The 14,569-nt window shown below is 38.1% G+C and overlaps 1 protein-coding gene across 4 annotated transcripts in view; it reads left to right on the forward strand.

The window, feature by feature from the left end:
- Positions 1 to 14,569, forward strand: part of CUL2 (cullin 2) — a 78,366-nt gene that overhangs the window by 32,337 nt on the left and 31,460 nt on the right. For 2 of the 4 annotated variants that reach the window (XM_083859062.1, XM_083859061.1), the window contains exons 19-21: positions 1,674 to 1,775; positions 2,488 to 2,604; positions 5,632 to 6,830. In XM_083859062.1, the coding sequence (XP_083715188.1) occupies positions 1,674 to 1,775; positions 2,488 to 2,604; positions 5,632 to 5,763 (351 nt within the window). In that variant the 3' untranslated portion in view covers positions 5,764 to 6,830. Of the gene's footprint in view, positions 1 to 1,673; positions 1,776 to 2,487; positions 2,605 to 5,631; positions 6,831 to 14,569 lie in introns of those variants that run through there. The other 2 variants (XM_083859063.1, XM_083859060.1) reach the window with 2 other exon arrangements.

The raw sequence follows: 14,569 nt of genomic DNA on the forward strand, positions 1-14,569 counted from the left end.
GATCTGATGCTTGGCTGAAGCATAGGACATGCTTCCAATACCTAGAAATGAGCTCAGGTTGGAACAATTGCTGGGAAGATGTCTGTTAAACCATGGGTCAGATAAAACACTGGGAGCTATTACAGGAAACAGTGAGACCTTTAATAATCTTAGAACATTGCCTGTTATTTAAAGGATTTACATTTATTTATGTCCGTTGGATAAGGTTCACCCAGTTTCTTAAATCTTATGTCATAGAAGAAGGAATAATATAGATTTCCAACCTTTTTTACTTTCTATTGTTTACCACTGCATTTTCCAGTTCTTTACCCTCCAAACTATTGTCTTCAAGTGTTTTTACTATTTCTGTTTTCTTTGCACTCCATCCAGCAATGTGATAGCAGATCTGTAGACAGTGTATCAGCTTACTTATTAAATAAACAAGTGAGCTTTAGTGGCTTAAGCAGTGGAATTCAATATACAAACTTCTCTTTACCTGTATGTGAGCCAAACAGAAAAGTACAGTGTAGTAAATGTTGTAGTTTGCTTTTGCTTATTTGTTCATTTTTTGAATGGGTGTGGGGGAAAGAGCATGAGAAACTTTGGGCAAAATCTTCATTGGTTCATTAGAATTATGCTTCTTGAGTTCATGCTGAATACATAATTTATTTTGGTTTATATTCAACCATGTTAGCAGAATAATGTTAAAAGTTAATGTTAGCCTAAATTTTGTTAGCATATTATTTTTCAAGCTCTTGGTCTTTCCCCTTTCATGTTATATTTTCCATACTATGCCTGGTATCCTGGGTTTTATATAAATTGTAACAAAGACTATTTGTTGCAAGATATAAAATTAGAATTAATATTGGTTTGAGTGCGTGTTTGCATAAATATTTTCTGTTTTTCCTAAAATCTTGTGATTTAGACAGTTTGGCAAGATTTCAAGGTCTCAGAATCCCAGTAGCTTTATTCTGCTGGAAATGGGTAATACTTGTACAGACTCTTGCCTGGAAACCACAGTGATCTGTCCAGTCATGCTGGTTGAATGAATGTAAAGGGGTTTATATTGCAGGGAAAAAAATAAACATATATATATGTATATACATATCTATAAACATATGTATATACACATATATATACATATATATATATGTGGAAAAGGATTGAAATTCTGACAGGAAAAAATGAGAAATCTGCAGATAGACGTGCACGGCAGAATTTGCAGTTTGTCAGCTGTTTCTGCTATAACGTAACAGAATGCTTAGATGCTTTTCCTTAAATTCTGGAAGACGACTTTTGTAAAAATTATGAAAGCAGCAGCAGCAGCAGCTCTCCTTTAAGGTCCCGTCATAAATAAATGCAAATACAGTAGTTTGCAGTTATTTGCATGGAGAAAATTACTTTAAATGGAGATTGCAACTAAGATAAGCTATCGAAGTATTAAAAGAAAAATTGCTTGTTCGTAAAGTTCTTGTATGGCAGAGTTCTTCATAGTGTTTTCTGAAATAGACTTGATTTCTAGGTCAGTTAAACTGTCTTTAAAAATTGACCCAGTTCAAGTGGCATTTTAGAATTTCCAACTACAAATCTGAATTTTTTTCTGTGTATGTAAGACCCTAACTGCGACATTTCAAAGTAAATTGTTGCTATTTTCTGGTTCCATTCCTGATTTTTAAAACTATTCTCTCTTGCAGGAAGATATAGAGACAGAGTCGACGTTTTCATTAAATATGAACTTCAGCAGTAAACGAACAAAGTTTAAAATTACCACATCAATGCAGAAAGACACACCACAGGCAAGTGTTCTTATGTGTTTCTACCCTGAATAGCTTAGAAAGCTTATTTTTCTAAAATGACATTTACTGTGTTAATTTGGTATAAGCATATATCAGATTCCCTAAGATTTACAAAAGAAATTTTGTAGGTTTAAAGCTTAAGCAGCACAATTTTTTTTGTACTTAAAGTATAGGCAGGAGAAGATGAAATAGGGAACAAGAAAGTAGAAGAAAAAAGATAAACAAAATGGTAACACCAAATGATATTGCTGTTTAGTCTGTCTCATGAGACTTTCTTGTTGCTGGTGTTTACAAAAGCAACGTATTGCAAGAGCAGCAGAACCAATCAACTGTTTTCCTATGGTTTTGTGTCCTTTGGCAACTGAAATCAATTCCTGTGTTAATCCATGTTCTCAGTGTATCTCCTAAGACACAGGATTTTGTACAAGATAGGTATGTGCTGCCAAACTCATTACATTATAGTCAATTCTGCTTGCTTTTCTCCTTAGCAGTAATGTTGGTTTAGATGCCTCTCTCCTACCTTCCTACTGACTTCCATGAAACCTGGTATCCTTGATTTATGGACATGCTTTTCCTGGAATTGAACTACACCTGCATTTTTGTATTAATTCACCACTTTACGTGAAGTAAAAAGTATAGATTCAAGATACTTTTGTGCTGTCTTTATTGGTCTTTCTGTATTTTGAGCATTACTGTTCTCCCTGTATTGCAGGAGATGGAGCAGACCCGAAGTGCTGTAGATGAAGACAGGAAAATGTATCTTCAAGCTGCTATAGTCCGTATCATGAAAGCACGGAAAGTGCTGCGACATAATGCTCTTATTCAGGAGGTAAGAGAAAGTCCTTGAGCTTCATTGCATGAAAATCTTCAAGATAGTAGGGTAAAACATCAGACTACAAAACTCAACCATGTGGAAACCACAACTCCGGCGAAATTAGTGAGAATTTCCCTGGGGTCTGTTTTCGACTGGAGCACTAGCTGGGATCCCTCAATCTTGTAAATGTGTCTTAGCACCAAAGCATTAAGTTCTGGCTCTTTCCTGTTAGCTGGTTCTATGCCAAGAGATGTTGTGTCCTATAAAAATCATTGCCAGAGCTATGGGTTCAGTTGAAAACCTGAATAGGGATATTGTAGTATGGAATTTCCACAGAAGCACTTAGCCAATTTTGTGCTTTAATCATTATTTTAGTATCACTCATGGTTTAAATTTTAAAAGTTGCCTGATTATGGAGACATGCACTTTTTAATCTCCCTTTTCCACAAAGTGGTACAGTTGTCTAGATTTTTTAGATTCCAGATTAATGACCTGTGAACTGTCACAGGCTGGCTTGGAATGAAGTGCTATTTCTTTAGTTTTTCTCCCACTTTCCCGTCTGCTGGTTGCCTGCCTAATTGTATTTCTCATTCGAGCCTAACATTTTCTCCTTCCAACCAGATTCCAGTTTTACTTTTCTCAACCTTCCAAAGCTTTTTCTTCAGTTTCATTAATTCTTGCAACTCTGAGCCTTGCTGAATGGCCTCAGAGAAGAAGTGGAACGGGGAATAAAGATTCCTGCTTTATTCAACCATTTTGAGCATAGAAGTGGAGAGACATTGAGTAATTGGTGGTAGTGGAGGAAACAGTTTACCACACCCACTACTTAATTTTTATTTCTTAAAAAAAACCTAGCAGCAACAGGGAGTTTATAAGCCCCTAGAGACCTCTTAGAGGTTTTGGATATTGAAGAAGTGTTTATCCACAAGTAATCTGAAAGCAAGCTTAATTTGAGAAATCTGATTTTGAATATCTGAAAAATGAGGCAGCATAGGTCTAGATTTTTCTCTTTATTTAGTTTCCCATTATTTAAATCACCCATGCAATTATGATGAAATCATGTAAGGATTTGCAGTTAAAACTTGAAAATGATAGGCAAGGCCTTTCATCTTTGAAAATATTTTTTTCTGCCCACTGTCAAATTATTAGAAAAACATCTTGAAATGTACTTTGCTTGACACCAGTTTCTAAAGGTGAAATAGATTGCAAATTTTTATGTTTTGGAAACAAATCCTTTCTGGTTGCTTCTTCCTTTGTGTAAGGGATGGGCCACTTATGTGCCCCTGCTGTAGGACCTTTTTCTTCAGTTTTCCAAGAAAGGTGGATATTTTCATGGTTACTCAGTTAAAAACTAAGTAAAGGGTATAATTGTGATATTGTTACTAATTCTGGTGCCATTGTTATTTTTATCATGTTGTTTATATTCTATATATAATGTATCAATTAAAATGTGCTGTTTGACTTCTTAAGTAAGAACAAATCTTTCTGAAAGGAGTGTGTTTACTATGAATAATTAATATTTTCTCACCTCATTAATATTTTTTTCTTAACTATAAGGGCAGGATTATACTGTTAGAGAGATACTTGAGACTCCTAACCCTAATGTAGTTAGCTCTGACACTTAGACTAGAGCAGCACACACATTTCATTTAGGGTGAGGTGTCCAAGAAAATACTCCAGGCCCTTAGTAGGCCTGTGTATGTCAGCATGTGGTCTTTATGGAATTATTGACTGTGTTAGATACGCCCTGATAATTTCAATTCTAGCTCAATGTTACAGTTGCCTGCAGGACAAGGTAGCTTTTCCTATAAAATGAGTAAGTATGGAAGAGTAGTGGAGGGATGACAACAGAGCAGTCATTCCCAGAAAACTTTTATTCTGGCCATCAGGTATTTCTGTCTATCCTTCTTACTTGTACTATCTTTGATTAAAAAAAAAAGCAAGAACAACAAGATAACCTGTACCAATACAAAATTCTCCCTTTCGTTCTCTCTGCCTTAAGTGAATATATGAAGTGTGGCGATGGCAATCGGCTTCAGTGGAGGGCTAAATTAGGTGAAATCCGAGCAAATCTATCAGCTTGTTAGCACCCAGTTTCTCCTCACTTGTACTGCTGTGGAATGTACCAGACCCTTGGCTCTTAGCCCAACAAAACTCACTCTTTTGAGCTTTTTGTTTGCTTTGCTGGGTGAGTTCCACCTGGTGAGTTCTGTTGGCTCACAGAGAGCCCCAGCAAACTCTAGAGCTGGGACAAAGCCAGCCATGAGAAGTTGTAAAGAAAACTGAAAATTCAGATGAAATAAAAATATTTTTCTTTACAGAAGAAATCAGAACTACAGGCAAATATATTGTGACACTTGATTAGTAAGATATTTTGTCTGAAAAATTTTCCTACTTACAGATTTGCACATTCTGTTATTATACACAATATCTTCCCCTACTCTACAAGAGAATGGGCAAAACTGAGAACTACTAAGAGACATCTAAAGTTTTGCCTGGAGTGGCAATTTCTTCCACAATGCAAATATAGATTTGTTTTTACAATAAATAGTTTCATACTGCATGTATTAAAAAGTTCCAGCATAGACAGATGGAACTCACTAAACTGTAGGTCTGTCTTTAGTGGCTGAAGATGAAGTTCATCTTGATTTTCTCCAATTGTATTGGAAAGGAGGTTAGTGGTAGGGGAACTCCACTGTGATAGTAGTGAAGAAATGTGTTAATATTAGATTAATTTTGAATATGGATATTTGTCTTCATTTGTACTGTGGCAAATCAAGCAAGCGAGAGGAAGGAGGAGATCTGGGGAACATGTGGCCAAAGTAACCAGTGAGCTGACCAGTCAGTTTCAGTGTCCTGACACTAATACATAGAGATACTTTCTTGGTTGTTATAAATTAGCTATTCCAGGGTTATTTAATCCTGTCTTTAAAAGAAAAATAAACTGAATTTGCCTTTATTAAACCCTTTAGCAAATATTTAGATGATGTTTATAACTGTGAAAAATAAAAATAACACAAAATCTATGTCTTTCTTTTGCAGGTAATTAGCCAATCAAGAGCTAGGTTTAACCCAAGTATCAGCATGATTAAGAAGTGTATTGAAGTCCTGATAGACAAACAGTACATAGAGCGAAGCCAGGCCTCTGCAGACGAATACAGTTATGTAGCATGATGTTGCTATCCTGCAGGTATGATTGTAAGGAGATCATTGCTGTCACTGTTTGGTGTGTTCCTGTGGGAAGAGGCAGGCCTGTGCCTCCATAATTGGTCACTTGGCAGCCCCTGTTTTTCTGCTGTTTACAACATCACCAGTGCCATGTCATGAGCGTCAATGAAAATGCCTATAGATATTTCAAGCTCATGTCATTATGACATTTCTTAAAACTTTACTAAACGAATGAGTGAAGTATTGCTGAAATGTGGAGAATTGGTTGGGTACCATGCTTTTTTTTTTTCCCCTCCTCCCCTTTCACGTTTGCAGTTGATGTTTTTTAATGTATCTTAAGACAAAGTAAAAAAAAAAAAATCACACAAAAAACCTAAATATTGTAATATGACAGATAACCTAATAATTGTATCTACATTAAAATGTAAAAAAACAATGACGAACATGATACTGCTGCTTGTCAAATAAAAAAATAAAGTTATATAATGTGTCTCGAATGAGTGTAGAGCTGGATATAGCATTACTGTCTGTAAATATTATTCAGGCCTGAAGAGTAGAAATAATGTTACGTCTTTGGGTTTTGGATAACCTCAGAAGTAGGTCTGACATAACAACTAATTTATATAAAACTGAATACCAGGTATGTGATGTTTGATGTGATTATAAAAAAAATATTTATGTTTAAGTGCTCATCTTGTTTTCTTGAGATTAGGCTAATTTACATTCTCGGTGCTTGAAGGCCTCCCCTGTGTCTGTTAATCCCACACTGTAGGAATACGTTACAAGAGAAAATAAACTGACATTTGAGGGGATTTAAGTAGCGTAGTTCACAAACACTCAGGAATAGTTATCATGAATATCAAAGATAGAGTTCAGTGGCTTGTGAAACCACCTTCTTAATGGGAAAGCTTATACCAGACTGGTAACTGAAAAATGTTTTTTCTCTAATGTATTGGGTAAAAACACTACATGGATGGGTATCTGTGTTTGTTTCCACATAAACTCATACTGCTTGTTTCTTGTTTTCCCTCCTGACTCCTATGGTTGTTTTTACCATGTTTTGTTTTCCTCTGCCCCAATTAAATTTCCAGCTGTTAGGGTGAGACAAGAAATCCACAGGCTATTTCATGTCCTGTGTTGTTCATCAGGGTTGGCATGGTGACTGTTCACTCTCAAACAAGCAAACTATAATTTTAAAAGGTACAAACTCTACCACTGGAAGTGAATGAAATTTAAGAGCATTGCGAGTTTGAACACACTGAATGCCTGCTGCAGAAAAGAGGTTTTTTTCCTCATGGCTATGCCTGCAATTATGACTGACAAGATAAAAAATAAGTTTAAATGTTCTATTTTTGCCGATTTATTTGCATGCATATAAAAATACATATGTAGATATATACTATTTGCAGTATTTTTTTAGATTGTGTAGTATCACCTACTGAAAATCCACACATCAAAAACTAATTTTAAAGAAAAAACTTTGGAGGGAGATTTTACTCTTTTTTTTTTTTCTTTTTCTAGTTCTTCAGTGGAGAGAGGCTTCTCTCCAGCTCTCAGATTGTTGCTGTCTCTTATTTCTTAAGTGGTATTGCATTCATATACTCTCTAGAGGGTATAGGAAACTTTCTATGGTTAACCAGGAAATGCATCAAGAAGCGGTGCTATGTTTTTCTGATGTGGATTTTGCTAAGGATGAATAAAGGGCAATAAACAATAAAGGGCAGTAAATATTCCTTCCATATTTATGGTGTTTAATCCCACTATGCTAAGACCTAGATTTTTTACGTTGATTTATGTCTTCAGGAAGTGAGGTTTTTAAACTAATTGTAATATGGTGCTGTAGATCATTGTCTCAAGTGTTAGAGTTGTCTCTATGTGGTGGGAGACAGCACAGGTGCTTACACTGTTACCAGATGTAGTAAACAGGAGACACATCAGCATAGATTTTGACTGGAGTGATTCCTAATCTATTTCAGTGTGGAGCATTTCTGTGCTTTATAAAAAGAATTAATTCATTATATCTTAGGACAAAAAATAGGGGCAGTATTCTATTACATAATACAAAAAAAAAAAAAGGAAAAAAATATTTCCTGAATGCTGAATTGGCAGATCCTTTCTCCAGAGAACAAGCTAACACTGACACCAAAGTTTCTGGAAACAAATGTGTTTTATCTTGTAACTTGTATTTGAGTCAACGGATTTTAAGTTTGTTCATAAAAGGGTTAATAAAAGCTTTATTTAAATATAGATTCCAGTAGCAAAATTTTAAGGCTGAGTTTGAAGATGGCTTGACCAATTTATTTTCAGAATCATTTTGTAGGCAACACAAGAACTTCGCTGCTCTAGCCCAAACGTGCAAGGTTTTAACATTACCTTATCTCTTGATTTTTGCATACCTAAACCATCATTTTGGGTTTTAGATAAGCATGCTGCTGAGTTGAGACATGTTTAGTGAGTTAAAAACATCCATCTGTTTCAGTCCAGTTGGCATCCCCAGATGATGTCTTTCATAATTACACACAAACTCAGTCTTTTGGGTGCCTCTTAGGAAATGTTGTTATAGCTGGGAAACTTTTTGAATTCTACTTTATAAATCACACTTTGCCCCTCAGGAAAAAAGTAGTGCAAAATTCAGGCCCCTGTAACTGGGGGGGCTGAATCACTGAAATCATTGCTGGCACACAGGGGTGCAGTTTAATAGTGTGGAGCTTCAGTCTGGCAACCAATACCTTTGGCCAAGTGTAGGTTCAAAATATAAAGTACTAAAATGGATATTAACAGGAGGGGCAAATTGTGAAAAAGAGAAGATAGCAAAAAACACCATACAGTTTTAATTTTTTACTAGAAGAAACTGGTATAACTGTACTGCTTTTTTTGTTTGTCATACACCTTCTGAGATGTATGACCTGCTAGTTTATAGGAAGCCATACAGCTGAGTGCAAACATAATGGTTTCATACATTTCATACATAATATCAAAATGCATTTTACCTCTGGTATTGAGTACTACAGATCATTCTTACACTAACTGAAAAGGTGTTTCTGTGATGTTATAATTTGTCTTGAGACTGATTGTCTGGTTCTAGGAAAGAAAAGTGTGTACCTGCATTTTAGTATGTTCATACACATAAGGGAGCCAGAGCTATGAAAGGTATTTAATCACCATAACATAAACTGTTTGCAAAGCAGAGAGTATCATTACTTTCAATGAGTACATCACCTTTCCGAATAAGCAGAGTTCAGAAATTGATCAGAGGAGAAGTAAACTTTATAAGCTGATATCTTTCAGTTATGGTTAGAAAGATATTTCTTATCCTTAAAAAGTTAATTTTAAAAACAAGTACTGCAATGTAGTATTGATATTGAGCACAAATTCTTTGTACCCGAGGACAGATATTTTAGGACTGTCCATGCTTTATAAATATGGTAAGTACTTAGAGTTAATTTATCTTAGCTATCACAATGTATGAGAACGTATTCTCCAGAAACAATTGTTCTTGCATTGAGTATTTTCTCTTATTACAAATATGAATTTGTCTTTACTTGTTTATGGTAAGTTGTACTGCGCTTCTGAGCTGATAAGAAAACAGCATTTGTCAATTTTGCCAGGGAAAAGAGGAAGGGTCAAAAAAGTGTTTGAGTATAATAATTTAAAAATGGTGCACGACTTTGATAAACATGTGTCTGTGGTTTTAAAGTAACCAAACATCCATATACATATGGATGCTTGGATGTGCATTTGTTATTGTCTCCATTCTGTGGAATTCACAGTTGCATCAGTAAGAGAAGACATAACAGGCAGCTAAAGCAGAGGTAGATGAGAGGCTGCCTCTTTGGTATCTGGCAGTGGTGTTGGTGCTGTTCCCACCAGCTGTCCCAGGAGTACAGCACAAGACAGGAAAGCTCCCTTAGTCTCCCCAGTAAGCCCAGCCTTGCAAATGCAAATGGGAAGTGAAGGACTAAGCCTCAGAAACAGTACAGAGCAAGCCTAAAGGTGGTGTTGGTGACTGACTTCTAAAACAGTTCTAGTAATTTAGAGAATTACTTCCACCATTCATGTCTACACTTTTTTTAGGACCTGTGTGACTGAAAGCGGAGTGGTGATTTAAGCAAAACCGAAATACTCACTTGGTTGTTTTGGCTGGAGTAACAAGCAGCTGGCATTAACACCATCATAAGTTCTTCCTCCTCAGCTGGGGACAGCGCTGGGTGCATGCATTACTAGTCTGTTACAGCATCAGATACAAAGTATACTTTGAACCACTGGAAAATTTCGTATATTGGTGAATCCTTTTCTAGAGCTTCTGGACTAGCTGGAAATCTCTCTTATTTTACAGAGGAGGGCTATACTTGATTTGTGTGTCCTTTTTTCCACTCTTCTACTGAGATAAATAAAATCGCACGCTGGTGTTGTGTAAAATATGCTCTCCAAATCTTTGGTGCAGTTGTATACCATGAACAGAAAATAATGTACTTTAGGACTACAGAAGGTAATGTAGGACAAAATACTTGCCATGTCTGTATAGCCAGGGCATTAGTTCTTTCAGTCTGACTCTTACCCAGCCAAACATTTGATATATTAGTGTTTACAGGAGCAATGGATAAGGAGATTGTTTGGCATGTTCTCATCTGAAAGAGGCCTTGTTCTTAACATAATCACTGAATGGGGAACACTGTAATTATCAACTTTTGGTGGAAGCTGGTGGTTTTGATGTGTGTCAAACTGGCCTTTTCCAGCAGCTGAGAACAGTAGCACTGTTGCTGTCAACAGTTAGTAAAGAGGAGTAGTGATTTGAGGGCAGTCTTGAAACTTGGCAGATTGCTGCTCTCTGTCTTTTAATGTTGGTTATATAATCTACTCTGTATATATGATAAAAAGTGCAGTACTTCCCTGGTAGTATTTCACATTATATTGAACAGTTTTAGTTGAATTTCATAAGATGTTCTTGGTCTGTTTTCTTAAAAACTCTACTCATGAGTCCATTTTCATTTCTTCTTTCTGGTCACCAGCTTAATAGAATTTGTGATCATCAAAACCTTAGTTTGAGAAAATTAAAAAAAAAAAAAGTCTGAAACTCATGATACTCTGTACTCATCTGTATATTTGAAGCCAGTTCAGGATGTTTTCTGAGATTTGTTTCAAGAAATGCCAGGCATTTGGCTCCTTCAGAGTGGTGAGAAACATGGACTGCCTGGAGCCAATCAAGAGGAAGCTGTCGGTGAGAGGATATGAACCATCTGATGATCCTTACACTTCGGAAGTTGATGTAGTGCACAGAATCCAGCATGTCACATGCTCTCTTCAGAGTTTGTTCTCTTTAAGAGAGAGACACAAGCAGTGATGCCAGTGGACATTCAAGAAATGTTAGACTTGCCCGTTTTGAGTCTGTTCTCATTCTTTCCATGGCCAAAAAAGTGCCCCAGTCTTAATTAATAAGGCAGGCAAGGCCTGTCACCTCTCGGATGTGTACAAACTTAAACTGGCTTGAAGGTAAATCAAAAGGATGAGCTCTAACCTGCTTCCCACGTCTCTTTGTGTGTTTTTCATTGCAGTATTTGAGGGACTAGAAAACAATCATTTAGACAAGGGATCTGTAATTTAGTCATTAATATATTCCTGTGGGAGCTGGGGCTGGGGGTGTGGGTTCCCATCAGTGGGTTGGTAACTGAAGAGCCATCTGCTTCTCAGTGCAGAAGGAAAGTGGCAGTGGCCAGAATTCTGTATACAATCTGCATACTCTGTGCTGGTTGATGTTCATAATAGACTTAAATGATAGCTAGTAATCTAGATAGCAGTAATGAATATTTGAACGTTTAAGTTTAAGGGTCATCTCACCATCTGGTGTCTCAGAAAGACTTGGAAATTGGCTTTGAAAACTACATTTATAGGTTTACCCGTATGTTCTGCCTGACTGCCATTTGAAGCCATGAAAAGGAGTCATGTGAACCTCATCCTGTAGCCTTGTTTCAGTGATTCCAAGTGAAATTCTCCCTTCCCTCAAGTGGGTGTCTGCTGGCACATGTTTCAGTGTACTAGTAATGGTCTATCTAAGCCTTACTGTAGCCACAAATTGAAGAGAATAGATGTACACCCACAAAACCTTCCCTGCTTAAAATCTGAGTCATGGCTGTGAATCAGAGATGTGCCCGTTGCAGCTGGTGAAATAGATTTGGGAATGTGTAACATTCCTCTTGGGAAGAACAGTAGTTTGATTTTGGGCTCAGGAAACTGTCCATCTGCATGAAAATGCTCTAGCATTAAAAAACCTCTATCCGTGGAGAAGACCCCGCAAATGAATACCTGCCATCCATCTTGGAAGAGTTCAAGGCCAGACTGGATTGGGCTCTGAGCAGCCTGGTGTTGTGGAAGGTGTCCCTGCCCATGGCAGTGGGATTGGAATTAGGTGATCTTTAAGGCCGTTTCCAACCAAACCTATTCTATTATTTTTGAGTGACATAATTGAGAAACTGCACTAGCTGCTCCTCAGTTCTCTTTCCTCAAGGCAATAGCCTTGTGTGTTTTGGATGCTCTCACTCTTTCAGAGCACTCTGCATTCAGTTTATTAAAATGTGTATTTTAAAGGACGTGTAGTTTGTCAGGTAAGATGGGAAAGAAATGGAGCTTGTGCCACTGAGCAGGAGTGGTATAAACTCAGTGGGGAGGGAACGGGTGGGGACGTGCTCCGGTCCTGAGCGACAGCCTGGCAGTTGGGGCGGCAGAGTGCAGAGTTTTGCATGTGGACTGGCAGACCCTCCTTATTCTTTCCCACACCCAGGCACAACCTTTGAAATGCAGACTTGACAGGCAGAGCTGGAATATCTGCTCTTTGCCTTCCTGGTACAGCTCCCGTGCGCGTAAGGGCCGCGTGTCGGGACAAGCCTTGCTTTGCCAACGGAGCCCGTAGGGAGCGGTAGCGCCGTCACCCTTTCGGCAGTGTGGAACGTGCAGCACTGCCCACGACGCGGCCCTGGGCATTGGCAGGTGGCAAAGGAGGCTGTGATCTGCATGGACTTCATTTTAATATAGGCACAAAGATCAGAAACTCTGTGCATAAAAACGCCAGGAAGTATGGGATAAACTTCTTAGTCGTGTATTACCTGAGGTGGTTCAGGAAACAGTAGGTTATGTGGGTTGTTTACAATGACAGAGATGAAAATATGACAGGTAAAATAGCTGTTTTATGCTCAGATTTGCCTTTGGTGACCTTTTTTTTTTTTGGTTGTTGGTTTATAAATCTTTTTGTAAAATAAAATACAGGCTTTTGAAAAGCAGCTCTTCCAGAAGTTTCTTTTGAGAGGGGTGTTTTTGTGTAATCGTTAATTCACATTTCCTGCCACTGTGCGCTCTGGGCTTTGCATCCTTCAGAATTCCCTTCTGCACTGTCTAAAATGGCCATTGTGCTGTTGCACATCTGCAGCAGTGGTTGGCTGGCTGAGCTCCAGACATGGGAAAGTTGTTTCTCTTTGCAGAGGCTGTTCTTGCTGCATCCACCTCCTCACTGTGACCAGCTCCTTTCTATGTCATACCTTCCAGGCTCTAGTGCCTACATACTGCATTTTGTATATGACACTTGTACATAGCACCTTAACACCTTTTTTTTTTAACTATGTCTATAAAGGTGTGTCACAAGTTTCCACTCCTCTGTCTGCTTCTGCAGCAAGTGATTTGGCCTAGCCTGCCTTAGAATGTGATTTTATTACTGTTGTACTTATGTGAGCTCCTGGATACTTAAACCAGGTTTTCTTCAGGAGTTTGCTATGGTTGTGTCTGGTTTTTTAGTTATGAAACTAAAAATCCCATTAAACCCTGTCCATAGAGACTAAAGTTTTGATACCTCTCCTAGAGAGCACTGAAAACCAGCATTTAGTGCTTCATGTGCTAGAGAGGAACGTTTTGAATTACCTTTTTATTGTCCTTAGAAATCCTTTGGGAGATACATTGTTCATTTTTGAGTGTATAAAATGCTTGTGAAAGCTTCGACTTAGCTAGTGCTAGTTAAAGTATGGACAACATAAATGCAAACTCCTTTTCAAGCTATCACCTGCAGTAATGGAGGAAGCAATTGTGACAGAACATTTCTGTATTCAGACTCTGCTGGAGGCTACAAAGGCTTTCAGAAATTTTAGAGCAGTTACATTCAGGCTTTCAGAAATTTTAGAGCAGTTACATTCGATGACTACTGCTCTAAAATCAATATTTTAGGTTATATTGCAACCTGCAGGGGAAATATCCTTCCACTGTTCTGATTTTGCACAATGAGGTTGTCCTTTACTCAACAGGAACATTGGCTGATTGAGAAAATTTGGGGAACGTGACAGAAAGCTATCAAACCTGCTTGTAGCAGTTCTCATGTACCCTGGAGCCACTACTGCAATGTGATTCCCCTGCTAGCTCCAAGCAGCAGAATTAATTGGGGCTGTGGGAAATGTGGGTGCTTTCCTCAAAGTGTAACAGCAGAATCTCTGCTGGTTTAAAGACTTTCCAACCCGAGTGACTAGGATGCAGGACCAGTGTGGCCATACAGTCTGCTTAAAAGGTCGAATATTGGGAAGAGCAGTATGCAGAGATGGAATTGTATTGCTTCTCCTGATCAGATTGAGGCGTTCGAGGTGCCTGTCTGTGGAGCAGAGGCCCCACTGCAGCCTCCTGCCAGCAGAGGTAGCTGCGGCAGCTGAGCTGAGCTGAGCAGAGGGAGCCTCGCTCGCTCCTGCGAGTCCCAGCGGCAGCTTCCCACAGCAGCAGCCAGCTCTTCCTAACTGTGTTCTAGGAGAGGAAACGCTCTCCATTATGGACTCAGAATTCAGCAGTTCCT

This window comes from Zosterops lateralis, assembly GCF_965231275.1.
Source record: "Zosterops lateralis genome assembly, chromosome: 1".
In the NCBI taxonomy this organism is placed as follows: domain Eukaryota; kingdom Metazoa; phylum Chordata; class Aves; order Passeriformes; family Zosteropidae; genus Zosterops; species Zosterops lateralis.